This window comes from Vicugna pacos, chromosome X (genome assembly GCF_048564905.1).
Source record: "Vicugna pacos chromosome X, VicPac4, whole genome shotgun sequence".
Taxonomy (NCBI): Eukaryota; Metazoa; Chordata; class Mammalia; order Artiodactyla; family Camelidae; genus Vicugna; species Vicugna pacos.
Window position 1 is genome coordinate 94,796,682 of NC_133023.1, and position 14,781 is coordinate 94,811,462.

The 14,781-nt window shown below is 41.6% G+C and overlaps 1 protein-coding gene across 1 annotated transcript; it reads right to left on the minus strand.

Moving 5' to 3' along the window:
- Positions 1 to 6,870: 6,870 nt before the first annotated feature.
- LOC140691943 (integrator complex subunit 6-like) lies at positions 6,871 to 12,783 on the minus strand. Its single transcript, XM_072956447.1, has 5 exons — positions 12,555 to 12,783; positions 10,732 to 10,834; positions 8,018 to 8,392; positions 7,552 to 7,645; positions 6,871 to 7,170 (listed from the first exon to the last, which is right to left on the minus strand). Exons 1-5 carry the CDS (start codon positions 12,762 to 12,764, stop codon positions 7,071 to 7,073), a joined length of 882 nt encoding a protein of 293 aa, XP_072812548.1. The 5' UTR covers positions 12,765 to 12,783; the 3' UTR covers positions 6,871 to 7,070.
- Between the last annotated feature and the right edge of the window lie 1,998 nt (positions 12,784 to 14,781).

Sequence of the window (14,781 nt, forward strand, 5' to 3'; positions counted from 1 at the left end):
ATTGAACAGTCAGCTGTTTGTGTAGCAAGATCAGTCTTGGTGAGTGGAAGTTCATGTTTATGGCCCATGCATTATCTGCATCCCTGCCTCCATGACCGTGATGTAGCATTACTGCTTGGGAAGTGGAGGGGTGCACCTAAGGAGGCATAAGGGTGGTCCTGGGAGCTCAGACTGGGCTCAGCTGAGACAGCAAGCAAATGGGACCTCAGTCCTATAGCCTTAAGAACCTAGACCTGCCAATAACCTGAAAGAGCTTGGAAACAGTTTCTGTCTCTGAGTCTCCAGTCAGTGACCCAGCATAAGCAACACCTTGACTTCAACTTTGTGAGACCTTCTGGAGAGAAACCAATCAAACCTGCCTGGACTTCTGACCTCCAGAACTGTTTGATAATATATTTGTACTGTTTGAAGCTGCTAAATTTATGTAAATTGGTGTGCAGCAATTAGAACTCTTAATACACAGGTGGTGCCTGCGTATTGTGAAGTAATAACTGAAAATTAAGCACGATATTCTTTTTTTCCAGTCAAAACTAGACACAGGAAACCCCCCCTCCCCCGCAACAAGGCCATCGGTACCGAATCAGAGAATTTTCTCTTGTTCTGGGTCCCTCAGGCAAGCAGGTTTCCATGTCACTTGTCAGTGGGCATCACATGACCGAGAGTTCTATGTTATGATCAGCACCTGAAGTAAGATGTGATGATTTATTGCTGACCTTCCCAGCTGATCTAACTGATAGGGAAAAAGCACTTGCCCAATCAATACTGCACACCAGGTGGAATGGGGAAGCTTTGATTGGTAAAACAGCAAAACCACATGTAGAACAGCAGCTGAAATTCAAATAATCTTGTGGTTAGGATTATTATAATCAGCTGTGACTCTCCCAGATCTGTCTGGTTCTGTTTGGACAAATAGGTAAGTTGAAAGAGATGTCATAAAATCACCACCCTGCATCTTGCAAATTCTTGATGGTGCCACAATCTCTCCCGCTCCTCCTGAATGAAATGTTGTTTTTGGTTTACTATATTTCTAGGTAGGTGATTCTAGTGGCTTCTCCTTGGCCTTTCCTAAGGCCTATTTCATGACAGCCCTCATTTTACAAGTCAGAGAACCACTGCAGGAGTTTTGTCATTTTTCTGAATATGTCTATACAATTATGCATTCTGAATCTAAGGAAATAAGCAGAGGGTGGATTCAGGGGCCAGCCACTGAGATGGACATGAGGTAAAACCACATTGATCCCATGACTTCCGTAAGTCCAAACATCGGTGTCAGGTCAGAGGCAGTATCAGATAATCTCTTAGAATTCTGATGACTTAAAGTTCTACCATTACACATCACCCATGTAATTGGTCACAGGTCTGTTTGGAGAGGGCCGGGACAATGATATTTGTTAGTGTAGCATGGCCCTTCCTCAAGGGCAAGCCACAGTCATTTCTGATCAACCACCACAGAGCTCCCCACAGATGCCTGGGCTCCCCTTGGAAAGCAACGTACCACAGTCTTGGTGAAAGTCATGTTCTCTGGACCTCCCAAGGTGAGTGAACACATATTATGTGATCAATTCACCCTAATGTTCCAAATTCCTTAAGCCTTTGGACGTCTTCCTCTGCAGTATTGCATTCCTCCTTAAGTCCTTTGGGACTTTTTCAGCCTACTAACTGCAGTGGAATGAGTGTTCCTGCACTCCCCAGATAAATGTCAAAATCTTAACTAGGAGGTGGCACCTTTGGGAAGTGATTGGGTCACGAGGGTGGGGCCCTCTAGAATGGAATTAGTGGCCCTATAAATGAGACCCTGGAGAGTGCCCTGCCCCCTTCCAACACATGAGAACATAGTAAGAAGTAGGCCTTCTATGTACCAGAAGCTGGGCTCTCACCAGACACGAAAGCTCCTGCTGCCTTGATCTTGGGCTTCCCAGAATTCAGAACTGTGATGAATTAATGTTTGTTGTTTAACTCACCAGCCTATAGTATTTTGTTAGAGCATCTTGAACGGACTAAGGCACCAACCTGGCAAACTCTGAGAGGCTTGTCTAACTCCTTTAATCCAGAGTCTCAGCTTAATGAGCCCCAGTCAAAAATTTGGTCTGATTCAATTATATTTTCCTTTTACCTCTGCACCTCACTGTAAAGAACCATTTCCACATGAATTCCTCAGAATTTGGTCCATACGCATTTAAAAAATTTTGTACTTCCTTTGGTCAATTTTGTGCCTCTGCCAAGGTCATACTTTACTTCATACTTTGTGGCCTGTGGGCATTTGAGGCTTGTTATGGGATTTTGAAGGAAAGAGAGGTGGTGGATGCAGCTTCGGAGGAAGATCAGCAGCGCCCCGCAAGGCTGCTCCTTGAGGCCAGACTATCACTGATTGCTCAGGCAAAGAATAAATAACCCCCTCAGAAGGAAGTTTTGCTTCTACTGGCGAGTCACCTCACGGAATTTAGGGGTTCAAAGTACCCAGCTTCATCAGTCCACATCTGTGTCCCACTTCACTTTTCAGGATCTCGTCATCTCCTAATGAGTGCCCTAACATAAGCAGAAGAGGTCTTGAGAATTTGAGGATTCCACCTGTGTTGTAGTTCAGCCGATCACAGCATTCGACTCCGGATTTGGCTTTCCCACATCTTGGCCCTGGGGCTACAGGAGATAATAGTAACCAGTTCGTAGAAGCTCTCAGGTCCTTTACGTAGATCTTGAAATGGGACCTTGTGGACCCGAGCACGTGACTTTCTTCCCTCCGTTCTCCAGCAGATTTAGAAGCAGCTGATCATTTCCATTACATTCCTTATTTTGACTAAAATGGTCACAGGTAGCATCACTTGTGCTCACTCATACCCTTGCCTTTTATAGGGACTTGATTAATCATCAGTATCCAAACGTGGGAATTTGAGAAACGCCTTTGCTACTTCTCACAATGGACTACCAGTTCCCTTTAAAAATTGGGATAAAAGTCACTAATGGCTTTAAATCTAATCTGATTCAAAAAGGAATTCCAAAACACAGAACAATCTCAGAGAACTCATCTTTAATATTTGTTCTCTAGAACCTCTTCCAGTACCAAAATCTATCAGTCAGGCTCCACCTAGAGAAGGAGAACCAGTAGGAGCCAGGTGTGTCTCTGTACACACACACGCGCGCACGCACGCACACACATGGATGCACGCACGTGTGTGTATTGCACGGATGTGTCACAGAGAACCGGCTTTGTGCAATGGTAGGAGCTCATTCAGCCATCTCTGTAAGACTTGTCTCCTCATCTGATGCTGAAGCAGCTCAGACATTCCAGGAGAAAGGATCACAACCAGGCTGCAACCCACATACATGAGCTGGAAGCCCCACGTAGATTTAATTAAAATGTAGCTCTCCTGTGACTACCAAAGTCACGGTACCATCCACTCACTTTCCTCCTCTTCACGTCAACTTCTTTTCAGTGCACTTACATTACTTGATAGGAGCTCTGGTTGGCTGGTGTCTTTGTCTCCCAACTAGAAGGTAAGATCCATGAGAAAGCATTTGGTTCACTGTGATTTCACACCGAGATAAGCGCCTGACACTTTGAAAGTTTCTAATAAACGTTGAGTGAGCTATTTTATTTTATTTTATTTTATTTTCAATATACATTTTTATTGAAGTATAGTCAGTTTACAATGTTGTGTCAGTTTCTGGTGTACAGCACAATGCCTCAGTCATACATGAATATACGTATATTCATTTTCATGTTCTTTTTCACCGTAAGCTACTACAAGATATCGAATATAGTTTCCGGTGCTATATAGTACAAACTTGTTGTTTATCTGTTTTATATATGGTAGTTAGTATCTGCAAATCTCAAACTCCCAATGTATCCCTTCCCAGCCCCTTTCCCCCGGTAACCATAAGTTTGTTTTCTATGTCCGTGAGTCTGTTTCTGTTTTGTAAATAGGTTCGTTTATCTTTTATCTTTTATGTTTTTAGATTCCACATATAAGTGATATCGTATGCTATTTTTCTGGTTTGATAATTTTCTTTTGTATTAGCTTGGTTTCTTTTTGGTTTTTGTGACTCCGTTGTATGCTGAATGAGCTATTTTTAAATCGTCGCAATGAGCCCAGGAGGTCGATGCTGTCACAACTCTCAGTTGAGAGAAGAGGATGTGGAAAGACTAAGAGGCTAGGAAAGTAGCCCAGGGCACGAGCACATCAGGGCCTACCTGGAGCAAAGACTCACGGCCCGGTCTGTCTTGAAGCCCAGGTTCCTCCCACTCCTCTGGTGCTGCCCTCAGACTCTGCGGCCTTAGGCTCCCCCAGCCCGCAGTCTCCCACTGGTCCCTGTTTGTCATGTGGCCCTGGATCCAGAACATGCTCAACTCATTTGCTCTTCCTGACAGGTCCTCCTAGGTCTCCTCTCAATCTGCCTCAGCTCGTCATATTTTTTTAATGTAGCAAACAAAACAAAACAAAACAAAATAAAAACCCAAAAACCAAAAAACTGTAATGTTAAATTTGCCACATGACCATCTTCAAGTGTACAGGTCGGTCGCATTAAGTACATTCACTTTGTTGTGCAACTAATCACTAGAGCTTTTTCATCTGCCACTCTGAAACCCTGTACCCACTAAATGTTAATTCCCTCTGCCCCTCCCCCCAGCCCCTGATAACCACTTTTCTACATTCTGTTTCTAGGATTTTGACTACTTTAAATCCTTCAAATGAGTGGAATCATACAGTGTTTGTCCTTTTGTGAAGAGCTCATTCAATTTTGCCTAAGGTCTTCGAGGTTCATTCATGTTGTAGCATGTGATACAATTTCCTTCATTTTGCGGCTACATGATACTCCATTGTAGACAGAGAGGTGATGTAGGAGATACCAGCCTCTGTGCCCCGACAGAGATCAACAGTTAGACAGCTATCCATGAGTGAAAAGAGCTCTGAGGAGTCTAGGAGTCCACTTAGGACCTTCAGCAACACAGTGGTACAAAAACCCGAGACAATCATACAGGAAGAGAAGGAAGAACAGCTTCACTGTACTTGCGTCATCCCACACCCCTCACCCCCAGCTGCCATTGCTCAGCACCAAGAGGGAACTTCCCAGCTAGAGAGAGTTTCCTTCACCGGGAAAGGGAGAGTGGGCTGAGGGACCAGCTTCCCCCCACCCCCACCTTTCGGGGCAGTGCACAAGGGTCTCAGTTTGGTTTCACCCCACCCAAACCCACTCTACTCAGGATGCGGAGAAAAGAGATGAACCTCGAGGGCATTATGGTAAGTGAAATAAGTCAGATGAAGAAACACAAATACTATATGATATCACTTTTATGTGGAAACTCGAAAAGCTGAACGCATAGGAACAGAGTAGAGTCTTGGTTACTGGGAGCTGGGGGTGGGAGAAATGGAGAGATGCTGGTCAAAGGGTACAAACTTCCAGTTATAAGATGAATAAGTTCTGGGGATGTAATGCACAGCATGGTGACTATAGTTAAAAAAAACTGTATTGTTGACTTGAAAGTCGTTTAAAGCATAGATCTGAAGTGTTCTAACCACAAAAAAGGAATACTAATTATGCAACACGATGGAGGTGTTGGCTAACGCTATGGTGGTCATCATTTTGCAATATATGAGTGTATCAAATCAACATACTGTACACCTCAAACTTACACAATGTTATATGTCAATTGTATCTCAATAAATCTGGGGCAAAATAGTCCATTGTATATCTACACCATTTCCTTTACTCATTCATCCGTCAATGGACGTTTGGTTTGTTTTGATGTCTTGGCTATTGTGAGTAACACTATGATGAACATGGTTGTGCAGACATCTCTTTGATGTCTGTGATTCCCTTTTATTCTTTCTAATTTATACCCAGAAGTGGGATTTCTGGATCGTATGGTAATTCTTTGTTTTGTTTTGTTTTGTTTTAAGGAAACTCCATAATATTTTCCATAATGGCGACACCATTTTACTTTCCCGTCAACAGCGCACAAGGGCTCCAATTCCTCCCATCTTTGCCAACGCTTGTTGTTTTCTGTTCTTTCAGTAGTGGCCATTCTAACGAGTGTGAGGTGGTAGGTAATGTGGCTTGATTTGCATTCCTCTTATGTATCAGAGAACATGCACGTGGAAACTTGTCAACATTACAGGAGTCATTCAGTTACAAATTTGAAAAAAAAAATCCAGGTACTGAAAATGAATGAATTCCTATCATTGACACTATTGCCATCAAATCCAGAGCAAACTAAAGAATATTCTTTGAATTGTGAGGAAAAAAGGAAGGGAAATACTAGGTATTTCAGAAAGTAGTGAAAATGAGCGTGAGAGAGTAAGAAGGGACCGTGTAAAACAAATTGTAAAAATACTCCATTGTTGCTGTCAATTTCAATAAAATAAAAATGATTTACTTAGGATGTTAACCAGGCCAAGAACAGCATACAGCTTTTGGAGAATCTATTCCATATGACAATTGAAGATTTTAAATAAGACAAGTGTATAAGAAAATTACGTAATGAAGAGTTGATTTATCTCGACCGGATCGTTTGTTACAAAGAATACTTGCTTTAACCCGTTTTTTTCCCAGCATACTAGTCTCTCGTGTCTTCTGATGAAAGTTTGTGGAAAATTACAACAACTCATTGAAGGCAGGACACCTAATGGCAATGGCCCAGACCTTTCAGCAATCAAGGTTTGATCATCCTTCAAGGCAAAGAACCATGACCAGCTGAGGGGCGGTCTCCGGGCAAAGGGAATAAGAAATGGGTAGTGAAAGACGGCAGTTATAAATACCGGCTACAACCATGTGACCTGCAGCCAAGACTGTGATATTATGTAGCATGATGAGTTAATAACCTCCCCCTCCTCGGGTAAGAGGACGAACAAACAAAGAAACAACGAGCTATACTTTCACGGCAAATACTTAGGGCAACAGCCCCGCTTTTACTGACAGAGAACCATAAAAATGAAAGGCTCCACTGCTTTTTTTTCTTAGCCTCTAGAAGGCAATTTTCTTGACTCCGACATTTTTAGGAAGCTTCAGCAAAATCTCATTCCATCCTGCAGCATAGAAAGTGTGCCTGCTTCTCATCCGTCTTTGCAACACAACTATCTGTTTTTCTTGTGATTAACTCCGTTGCCAAGACGGTCGGATTCTACTTTTTCTAGGAACTTCTCAAGTTGCTGAATTAAGACTCCTCTTTTAAACCTGAAAATAAAGAGGCATTTAATTAACCAGAAGATATCTAAAGCCTCGATAATGTGTAAGGCATACTAGTGGGTACAAAACAGAGCTCACGACCTACTTGGGAATAGAAAGTGTATCCTAAGGGGAAGATACGGTCCAACAAATTACCAAGAGCGTCAGCTGAGGGCCAGGCCCGCCCCAGACTATGGTGAGCTTAGAAGGCCCCATGGGCTTGGGAAAATGAATTAGAGTAAAATAATATCAACCTAAACGCCTATGGAAATAGCACGAGCTATGACTGAGGGCCAGGGCTTGGGGAAAGCAAGGCCTGTTCCTGCCCCTGTTCAGCACTGGGCGCAATTACATTCAAAACAAAATTAGAGAGTTCTTTTTTACACTCACCTTCTAGCTTCCTTGATGGTAAATTCAACAAATTGTTTCTTGACCTCAAGAGGTCCTTGCACTCCTTCAAGCAAAGTGAAAATTCTTTCATACTCTGAAGATATTAAAAAAAAATCAGCATTTGTAAAAAGATGAGGCTGGTATAGAACTCAATCTTAGCGCATCTACTAGCTCAGTAATTATTCTTCGTGAATGTTGCATCGTGTTTCTGTTTTGAATGCTTAAGTCACAACACCTGCACATCACTACTAAGGAAACTGCCATAAACATTAACCACGCCCACCCCCCCAAAATTAAGAGGTATATTAGGAATTTTTAGACAAAGTAAAGAAAAACCACCCTAAATCATGTAAAAACCCAATTCTGTCAAAGGATGAGTTTAAAAGGTGGGCTCAGTTTATTCTAAATCATACAAAAAAGAGCGACTTCCCGTGGTTTTATTAATAGACATTCTTTCACTACTTACTTCGTCCAAACCTCCGAACTTCTTTCATTAATTGGTATTTTATATCATCATTAATTTTCTGTGCCATAGCAGGACTTATTTGCAATGTATTTGGCACAGTTCCCGTTGAAGACATTACTGTGGCTTTTGAATCACCTACGGAGACACTGCAGGTCTGGGTTCCTCTTTCAACTGTATTACTACCAGGTTTGTCAGTTAGGTCATCTTTGCTGAGACTAGTGAAGTCATCAGACACAGAATCAAATTGCTTGGGTGGAAGATCATCTGCTGCCATATTCATAAGCTCTGGTGCAGCAGATTTTGGCAAGAAGCCATTAGGTGGGGTTTGATTATTTTCTGTCTTCTCCTCGTGGACATCGTGAGTGACAGTAGCAGCTGGAAACCAAATTAAGAGATTGAACTCTGAGTTAGATGCATTTTATCACCACCACAGAGACATCCCTGTGTTCTGCAGTTCTGAAGAAATTATTTCAGAAAGCACGAGGATGTACCAGGTATCAGATCCCACAAATAAGGCTGAGACAAGATCATACAATAAACCACTTTTTCTCTCTTGGCACTATCAATACATACAGAAATGTAGTTGGATAGTTCAACTAATAAGAATACATTCACAGAGCCCTGACACTTATGATTGACTGTCTCCTCAATGCCCTTTACAAGTTGAAAAGCTAAAAGTCTCATTCGATGTCAAGATGTCTGATATTCACACTCCATCACCAGAAATCCCTGTCAGTACAGGATCCTCCTCGTCCATCTTTTGTGTCTCAGAAGAGTGAAATTCTTTTTACTCCCAAGTCTGGCAGCTCTCCTTCACTTCCTCCTCCTCCTCTGTGCCAGGCACCGTGCCAGGAGCTGGGGAGCAGGAGCCAACAGGACCGAGAGAAACCATCCTCACCCTTCTGGAACCTACATGCTCGTGGGGAGGCCAGGCAGTAAGTGTACCATGATCCCACAGAACAATTACAGTGTGAACTCATGTTAGGGAAGAAGCAGGCAGGGCTGAGACAGAGAGGAGGAGTGGAGTCCCTGTGGACCACGTGGTCGGGGAGGGCCTTCTGATTCTCAGGGGGTGTCCCGTGGGCAGAGCCTGGAGGAGGAGAGAGAGCCAGCCTGTGCATACGCAGAGCAAGAGCTCCAGGCCGCGGTAAGGGCAAGCGCGGGGCCCCAGGGAGGAGACTGGCCAGCGACCGGAGAGTAAAGGACAGAGGCAGAGAGAGCAGGGAGGAGACGACAGGACACGTGTTAGGAGAGGGCGGCGGGGCCAGGTCTTGCAGAGCTTGGGGACCAGCGTCGGGAGTTCAGATTGTGTTCTGAGTGCCCAGGAAAGGTGATGATGTGTTTTCCAGATGAACGTGGCATGATCTGATTTCTGTGTCAACATGATCACTCTGACTACAGGGCAGAAAATGGGCTAGACCGGGACAAGTGGGAAAGCAGAGATGTAAGCTAAGAAGCTATAGTAGTAGCTTTGTGACATGATGATAGAGTAATGGAGAGAAATGGTGGGATGCAGGTTTTATATGGGGCATCAAATAGCTGGACTTGCTAAGGGATGGGAAGTCAGACAATAACAAAAGGAAAATATGAGGAATCACGAATGAATCTGAGTGTCTTAACCTGAACTACTGGGAAGATAATAGTACCAAGTGTGTGCAGGTACTAGGCCACGGCTTGCAAGAATGGATTGTGACCAAACTTTCCTGATTCTGTTTCAGTGACCTCACACTGGTACCTTGAATTAGGTCATGGTGAGACAACTTATACTATACATATCTGCAGACTTTAAGTACTGGGGCTTCTAAAGCTTCCCATGTCCCCCCGTGGACAGCAAGTTATTACTCCCTTATGTATGTTACACCTGATGGATGGTGTTACTAGCTGAGATCGAGAAGGCTGAAAGTAGAGCATCTTTGGAGAGGGGAAATGTCAGAAGATCAAACATGTAGAACCAGTGGAATTTTAGATAAGTAGTAGATACCCATTGGAGATACCATGTAAGCAGTTGTATGTGAATCTGAAGTTCAGGAGCAAGTTGTGGTCTAGAGGTATAAAGGTGAGAGTTCTGGTAGTGTGAATCATAGTTAAAGCCCTAAGACTGCATGAGATCATCTTGAGAGATAGCGGATTGAAGAGAAAAGGGCCCAATATCCAGCTTTGGGTCCCTGCAATACTTAGAAGCAGGAAGGAAGAGGAAAAAACAAAACAAAACAAAACAAAAAACAGAAAAGGGAGACAGAAAATGAGTCACTAGCAAGGGGCCAGGAATCCAGGAGAATGTGGTGTCTGGGGACCCTAAAAGTTTTCCATCAAAGAGGAAGTGAAACAGCTGTATCACATGCTGCTGAGAAATTAATGCCAAAGTGCAGCAAATACTGGTCACCTTGACGCTAACAGTCTCACTGAAGTACAATAAGAAGCAGCCAGCCTGCACTGGGCTAGAGCACGAACAGAGTGTGAAGACAGGCAGGATGGGAGCCGACCCATCGTCTTGTTGAGCCCATCATCTCCTTCTGCCTTAGGAACCTTTTTATTTGGACTCTTGCAGCAACTCTGAATGATTGGACCTAAATAGAGCCTTGCCCCTCTACTTGGAAACATGCTCACATCTGTCCATCCTTCAAGGGCATAACTATAAGCTTCCTTTGACATGGCTGAACCCTAGAGACGGGGTTCACCCTCCCCTTCCTGTTTGCTTAACCATGGTGACATACTTCGCCTTCTCTTAGGTGATGAGCGGCTCTTGGGCTCTCCAGAATGTTTCATTTGTTTCTGATGCCCTGCTGCAGACTGACCTGCTCCATCATTGTTTGTTTGCTGAAAAACATCAGTGAACATATCCCATTAAAGACAAAGTCAAATCATTGGAAAAATCACAGTCTTCATATGCATATACAGCCATACATTTATATCATTAAAAGACGTCTTAATCATGGGTCGAAGATTTACCATCACTCAGCACACACTCTGTACTCAGAAAATGCAGTCCAATTTAAATCAAGTCTAAGTGAAATAAGGAGAAGGTAAAATACAAGGTGTTATCCAAAGCCAAATAAGGTACAACCCTGATTACTAAGAAATCTGGGGAGTGAGTAGTTCTCATTAACCAAAGTGGTACATACATGGTTATCTCTTTGGACAAATACACATCATTTTGCTTCAGCCCTTGTTAGGGGAGGAAAAGAAAGGAAACATCTGTTTTGGTTTTTTTTTTTTTTTGTCATTTTGTGCTTTAAATCTACCCCTAACCTTATGGAGATTCAGACATACCATCTTTGGAGCTAGGCAGGTGTAGGAAATTCTTTTCAGTGTTGGTGGCAGATAAAACATTAAGTTGAAGGGTGTAATAGGTTAGCTAAAGGTGCTTTTCATTAAGGGATAACCCAAGAATATGCTTATGCATTGTCTGAATGCAGCTGTGATAAAAAATATTTTCCCAAACCATTTGCATTTCCCATAAGAGAGGAGTCCAGAATGGGCAGAAACATTGCCATTGAGCATTTACTCTCTACCAGGTACTTTTTTTTTTTTGGTAGTTTTTCCCTTTTTGTTTCACGTCTTTTTTTTTTAAATGGAGGTGTGGGACATTTAACTCAGGACCTCAAGCATGCTCAGCATGTGCTCTACCACTGAGCTATATCCCCTGCCCCAGGTACTGTTTTAAATGCTTTACATGTATTAACTCAATCCTTCACTAATCCCTATGAGTTAGGTGTGATTATGATCTCCATTGTTAAAAATGAGGAAACTAAGGCATAGAAAATCAAGAAAAACTCCAATTAATTGAAGAGTTTTGGGGTGAAGTGGAATAACTCTAAGTCCAGTTTTGTTACAGAAGAGATTGTTGCATGTTCAGTGTCTTTATCCCAATGATCTCCATGAGTGCAGACATAACACCCTTTGTCTTCATGACTTGATGATCAAGTCAGTATGTGTCTCACACACAACACACTCTCACATAGGATGTCCATGAGGACAATCCAATTATGGCAACATCACCTACTACTTCACTTTTCAAGAGAAACAGCCATTGTTTAGATAGGGCACTAGTGGCTTGAATAACAGAAACAGAGGGTGAGAGTGTAATCTCGATATTAAGGGTGTTACTGGACAGAGTGGAGAAGAATAAAGACTCTGAAGCCAGGAAGGTGTGGATTCAAGTCCTGGCTCTATCTCTTATCAGCTGTGTCACCCAGGGCAAAGCATTTGGCCCCTGTCAGCCTTGATTTCTTCTTATTAAAGGACAGATAGTAATACTCACCCATGGAACAGTTGTGAGCATTAAATGTGATCATTTTAAACACTAAATCCTCGTCCAACAAACAACAACTATTATCTCTGTTCAACTAACACATTCTTGAATCAGGAGGCTCCCACTTTCTGCTTACACAAGAATCTCTATGTCATATTTTATCTTTTAAATACATCTTTTTACCTTTTAAAAGTAAAGCCTGAGATTTATATTCACCCTTTGAAGAAGAAAATAATTATGCTAAAAATATCACAATTTGGGCAGAAATAGAAATAGTTGTCCTACCTCCTTATCATTTTTAAACAGATAGTTAACAGCATAAATCCTTCTATGTTGACCTGGATTAATCTCTCGAGGTAGAGAAGCCAACGTCTTCAGATATTCCTCATGGGTAACTATTTGTGTGAGTAGAACATTCTGATGAGAAAATGGAGAGTCACTGGAAAAGAAACTGATGCTATACAGCTCAAATGTATGATCCTCTAGGGAGGACATGATCACAGACTATGTTAGCAACATATACCATGGCACCAAATAGAGTTTAGAATGTCGTATGTAGGATCTATATCATGTTCTAAGATCTAGAATCATCTGCCTTCATCTAAATCATTTCTCAGTTCATCATCACTACTGCCTATAGGCTCAAACCACTAGGTCTAGAACGACTCCCTTATGCCTCAAGCCAGGTTTGAGAATGGGCTGACCGCCCTTATACCACCATTCCAACTAAAATACCATACTTGTTCCCTACTTGGAAGAGTCTAGACTCCATAGTATTCTCTTCTCAGAGAACTTTAGGTAGTGGACATTAACCTCTTTGGATAATTTGATTAAATCTACAAACTTTCTTCCCAAGAAAGGCACCTTACACACAAAACTTGGTATATAATTTCAGGTCTGCGTCCAGCCCTGAAATCTGCTCAAGTTAATAGACAGATGATCCCACTTAAAATCAGCAAAATGGAGTAAAGATGTTTTATAAACATTTGAATATAGATGAAAAAAATTTAACACAATATTTATAAACCAAATCCAGCTACATATTGAAAGAGTTATAAAGAAATAAAAGGATTATATACCAAAACCAAGAAGGATTTATCCCAGGAATGAAAGTTTGAATTATTATCTGAAAATTAACTAATCTAATATATCATGTTACCAAAAGAAAGGACAAGAAAAAATCATATTATTATGTCAATGGATACAGAAGAAGCATTTGACAAAATCAAAATCTTTTCATGATAAAAATACTCAATAAGCTTGGAATAAAAGGGTACTTCCTCAACCTGGTAACAGGCAGCTACAAAGCCCCCAGACCAACATTGGTATGAAATATGTAAACTATGATATGAAAGACTGTATGCTTTCCCCCTCATTGGAAAGTAAGGCAAGGAGTCTGTTCTCAACACTTCAATTCAATATTGCACTGAAAGTTCTAGCAGGGAAAATTAGCCAGGAAATCATAATAAAATGCATCCATTTTAGAAAGGAAGAATAATTACTATCATTATTTACACATAACATGATTTTGTACAAGCCAATCCTAAGGAATCTATTAAAAATATATCCAAACTAATAAACAAGCTCAGCAAAGATGCAGGATATGATATTCACAAATTACTGGCAATAATCAGTCAGAAAATTTAATTTAAAAACAATCTCGTTTACAATGGCATTTAAAAACATAAAAGTTAGTTGTGAACAAATTTATCAAAAGAAGTACAAAGCATGTACACTGAAAAGTACACATTACAGGAAAAATGTAAAGAAGACAAATGGGAAAAATTCCCGTGTTCATTGACTGGAAAACTTGTTAAGTTGGCAATACTCTCGCAATTGATCTAATACAATTACTACAAATTGATATACTACAATTACTACAAAATCCCAGCTGGGCTTTTTTTTTTTTGAAATTGATAAAGTATATGTGTTAATGTAGGTTCACCAGTTGTAACAAATGTGCCACTCTGTGGTGGAGGCTATGCATGTGGGGAGCAAGGAATATATGGGAAATCTCTGTACCTTCTCAATTTTGCTGTGAGCTGAAAACTGTTCTGAAAATATAAAGTCTAAAAAATTCACTTCCTGCAGTAGACTGAATGTTTGTGTGGCCCCAAAATTCAAGTTGAAGTCCTAAACCTCAATGAGATGGTATTAGGAGGTGTGGCCTTTTGAAAGTGATTAGGTCATGAGGATGGAGCCCTCATGAATGAGATTAGTGCCCTTATAAAAGAGGCCCCAGAAAGTCCTCTCATGCTCTTTCTGCCATGTGAAGATCCAACAAGAAGTGAGCAGTCTAATCTGGAATAGGGTCCTCACCAGAACTCAACCCTGCTGGCACCCTGATCTCAGACTTCCACCCTCCAGAACTGTGAGAAATAAATTCCTGTTGTTTTTAAGTCCCTGAGTCTATGGTATTCTGTTATAGCCGATGGAACTGATTGAGATGCTGGCAATCAGTGATGGTATTTATGCTTGATTTGGAAATGTTGAACTGAACAAGAAGGACGTT

Excerpts from the sequence above, each read along its gene's own strand:
- LOC140691943 (XM_072956447.1), bottom strand. The coding sequence starts at position 12,764 with ATGTCCTCCCTAGAGGATCATACATTTGAGCTGTATAGCATCAGTTTC. Across the intron at positions 10,835-12,554 it reads TGTTTAAAAATGATAAGGAG|CAAACAAACAATGATGGAGC; the intron begins GTAGGACAACTA and ends GATGTTTTTCAG. Across the intron at positions 7,171-7,551 it reads ACCATCAAGGAAGCTAGAAG|GTTTAAAAGAGGAGTCTTAA; the intron begins GTGAGTGTAAAA and ends CTTTATTTTCAG.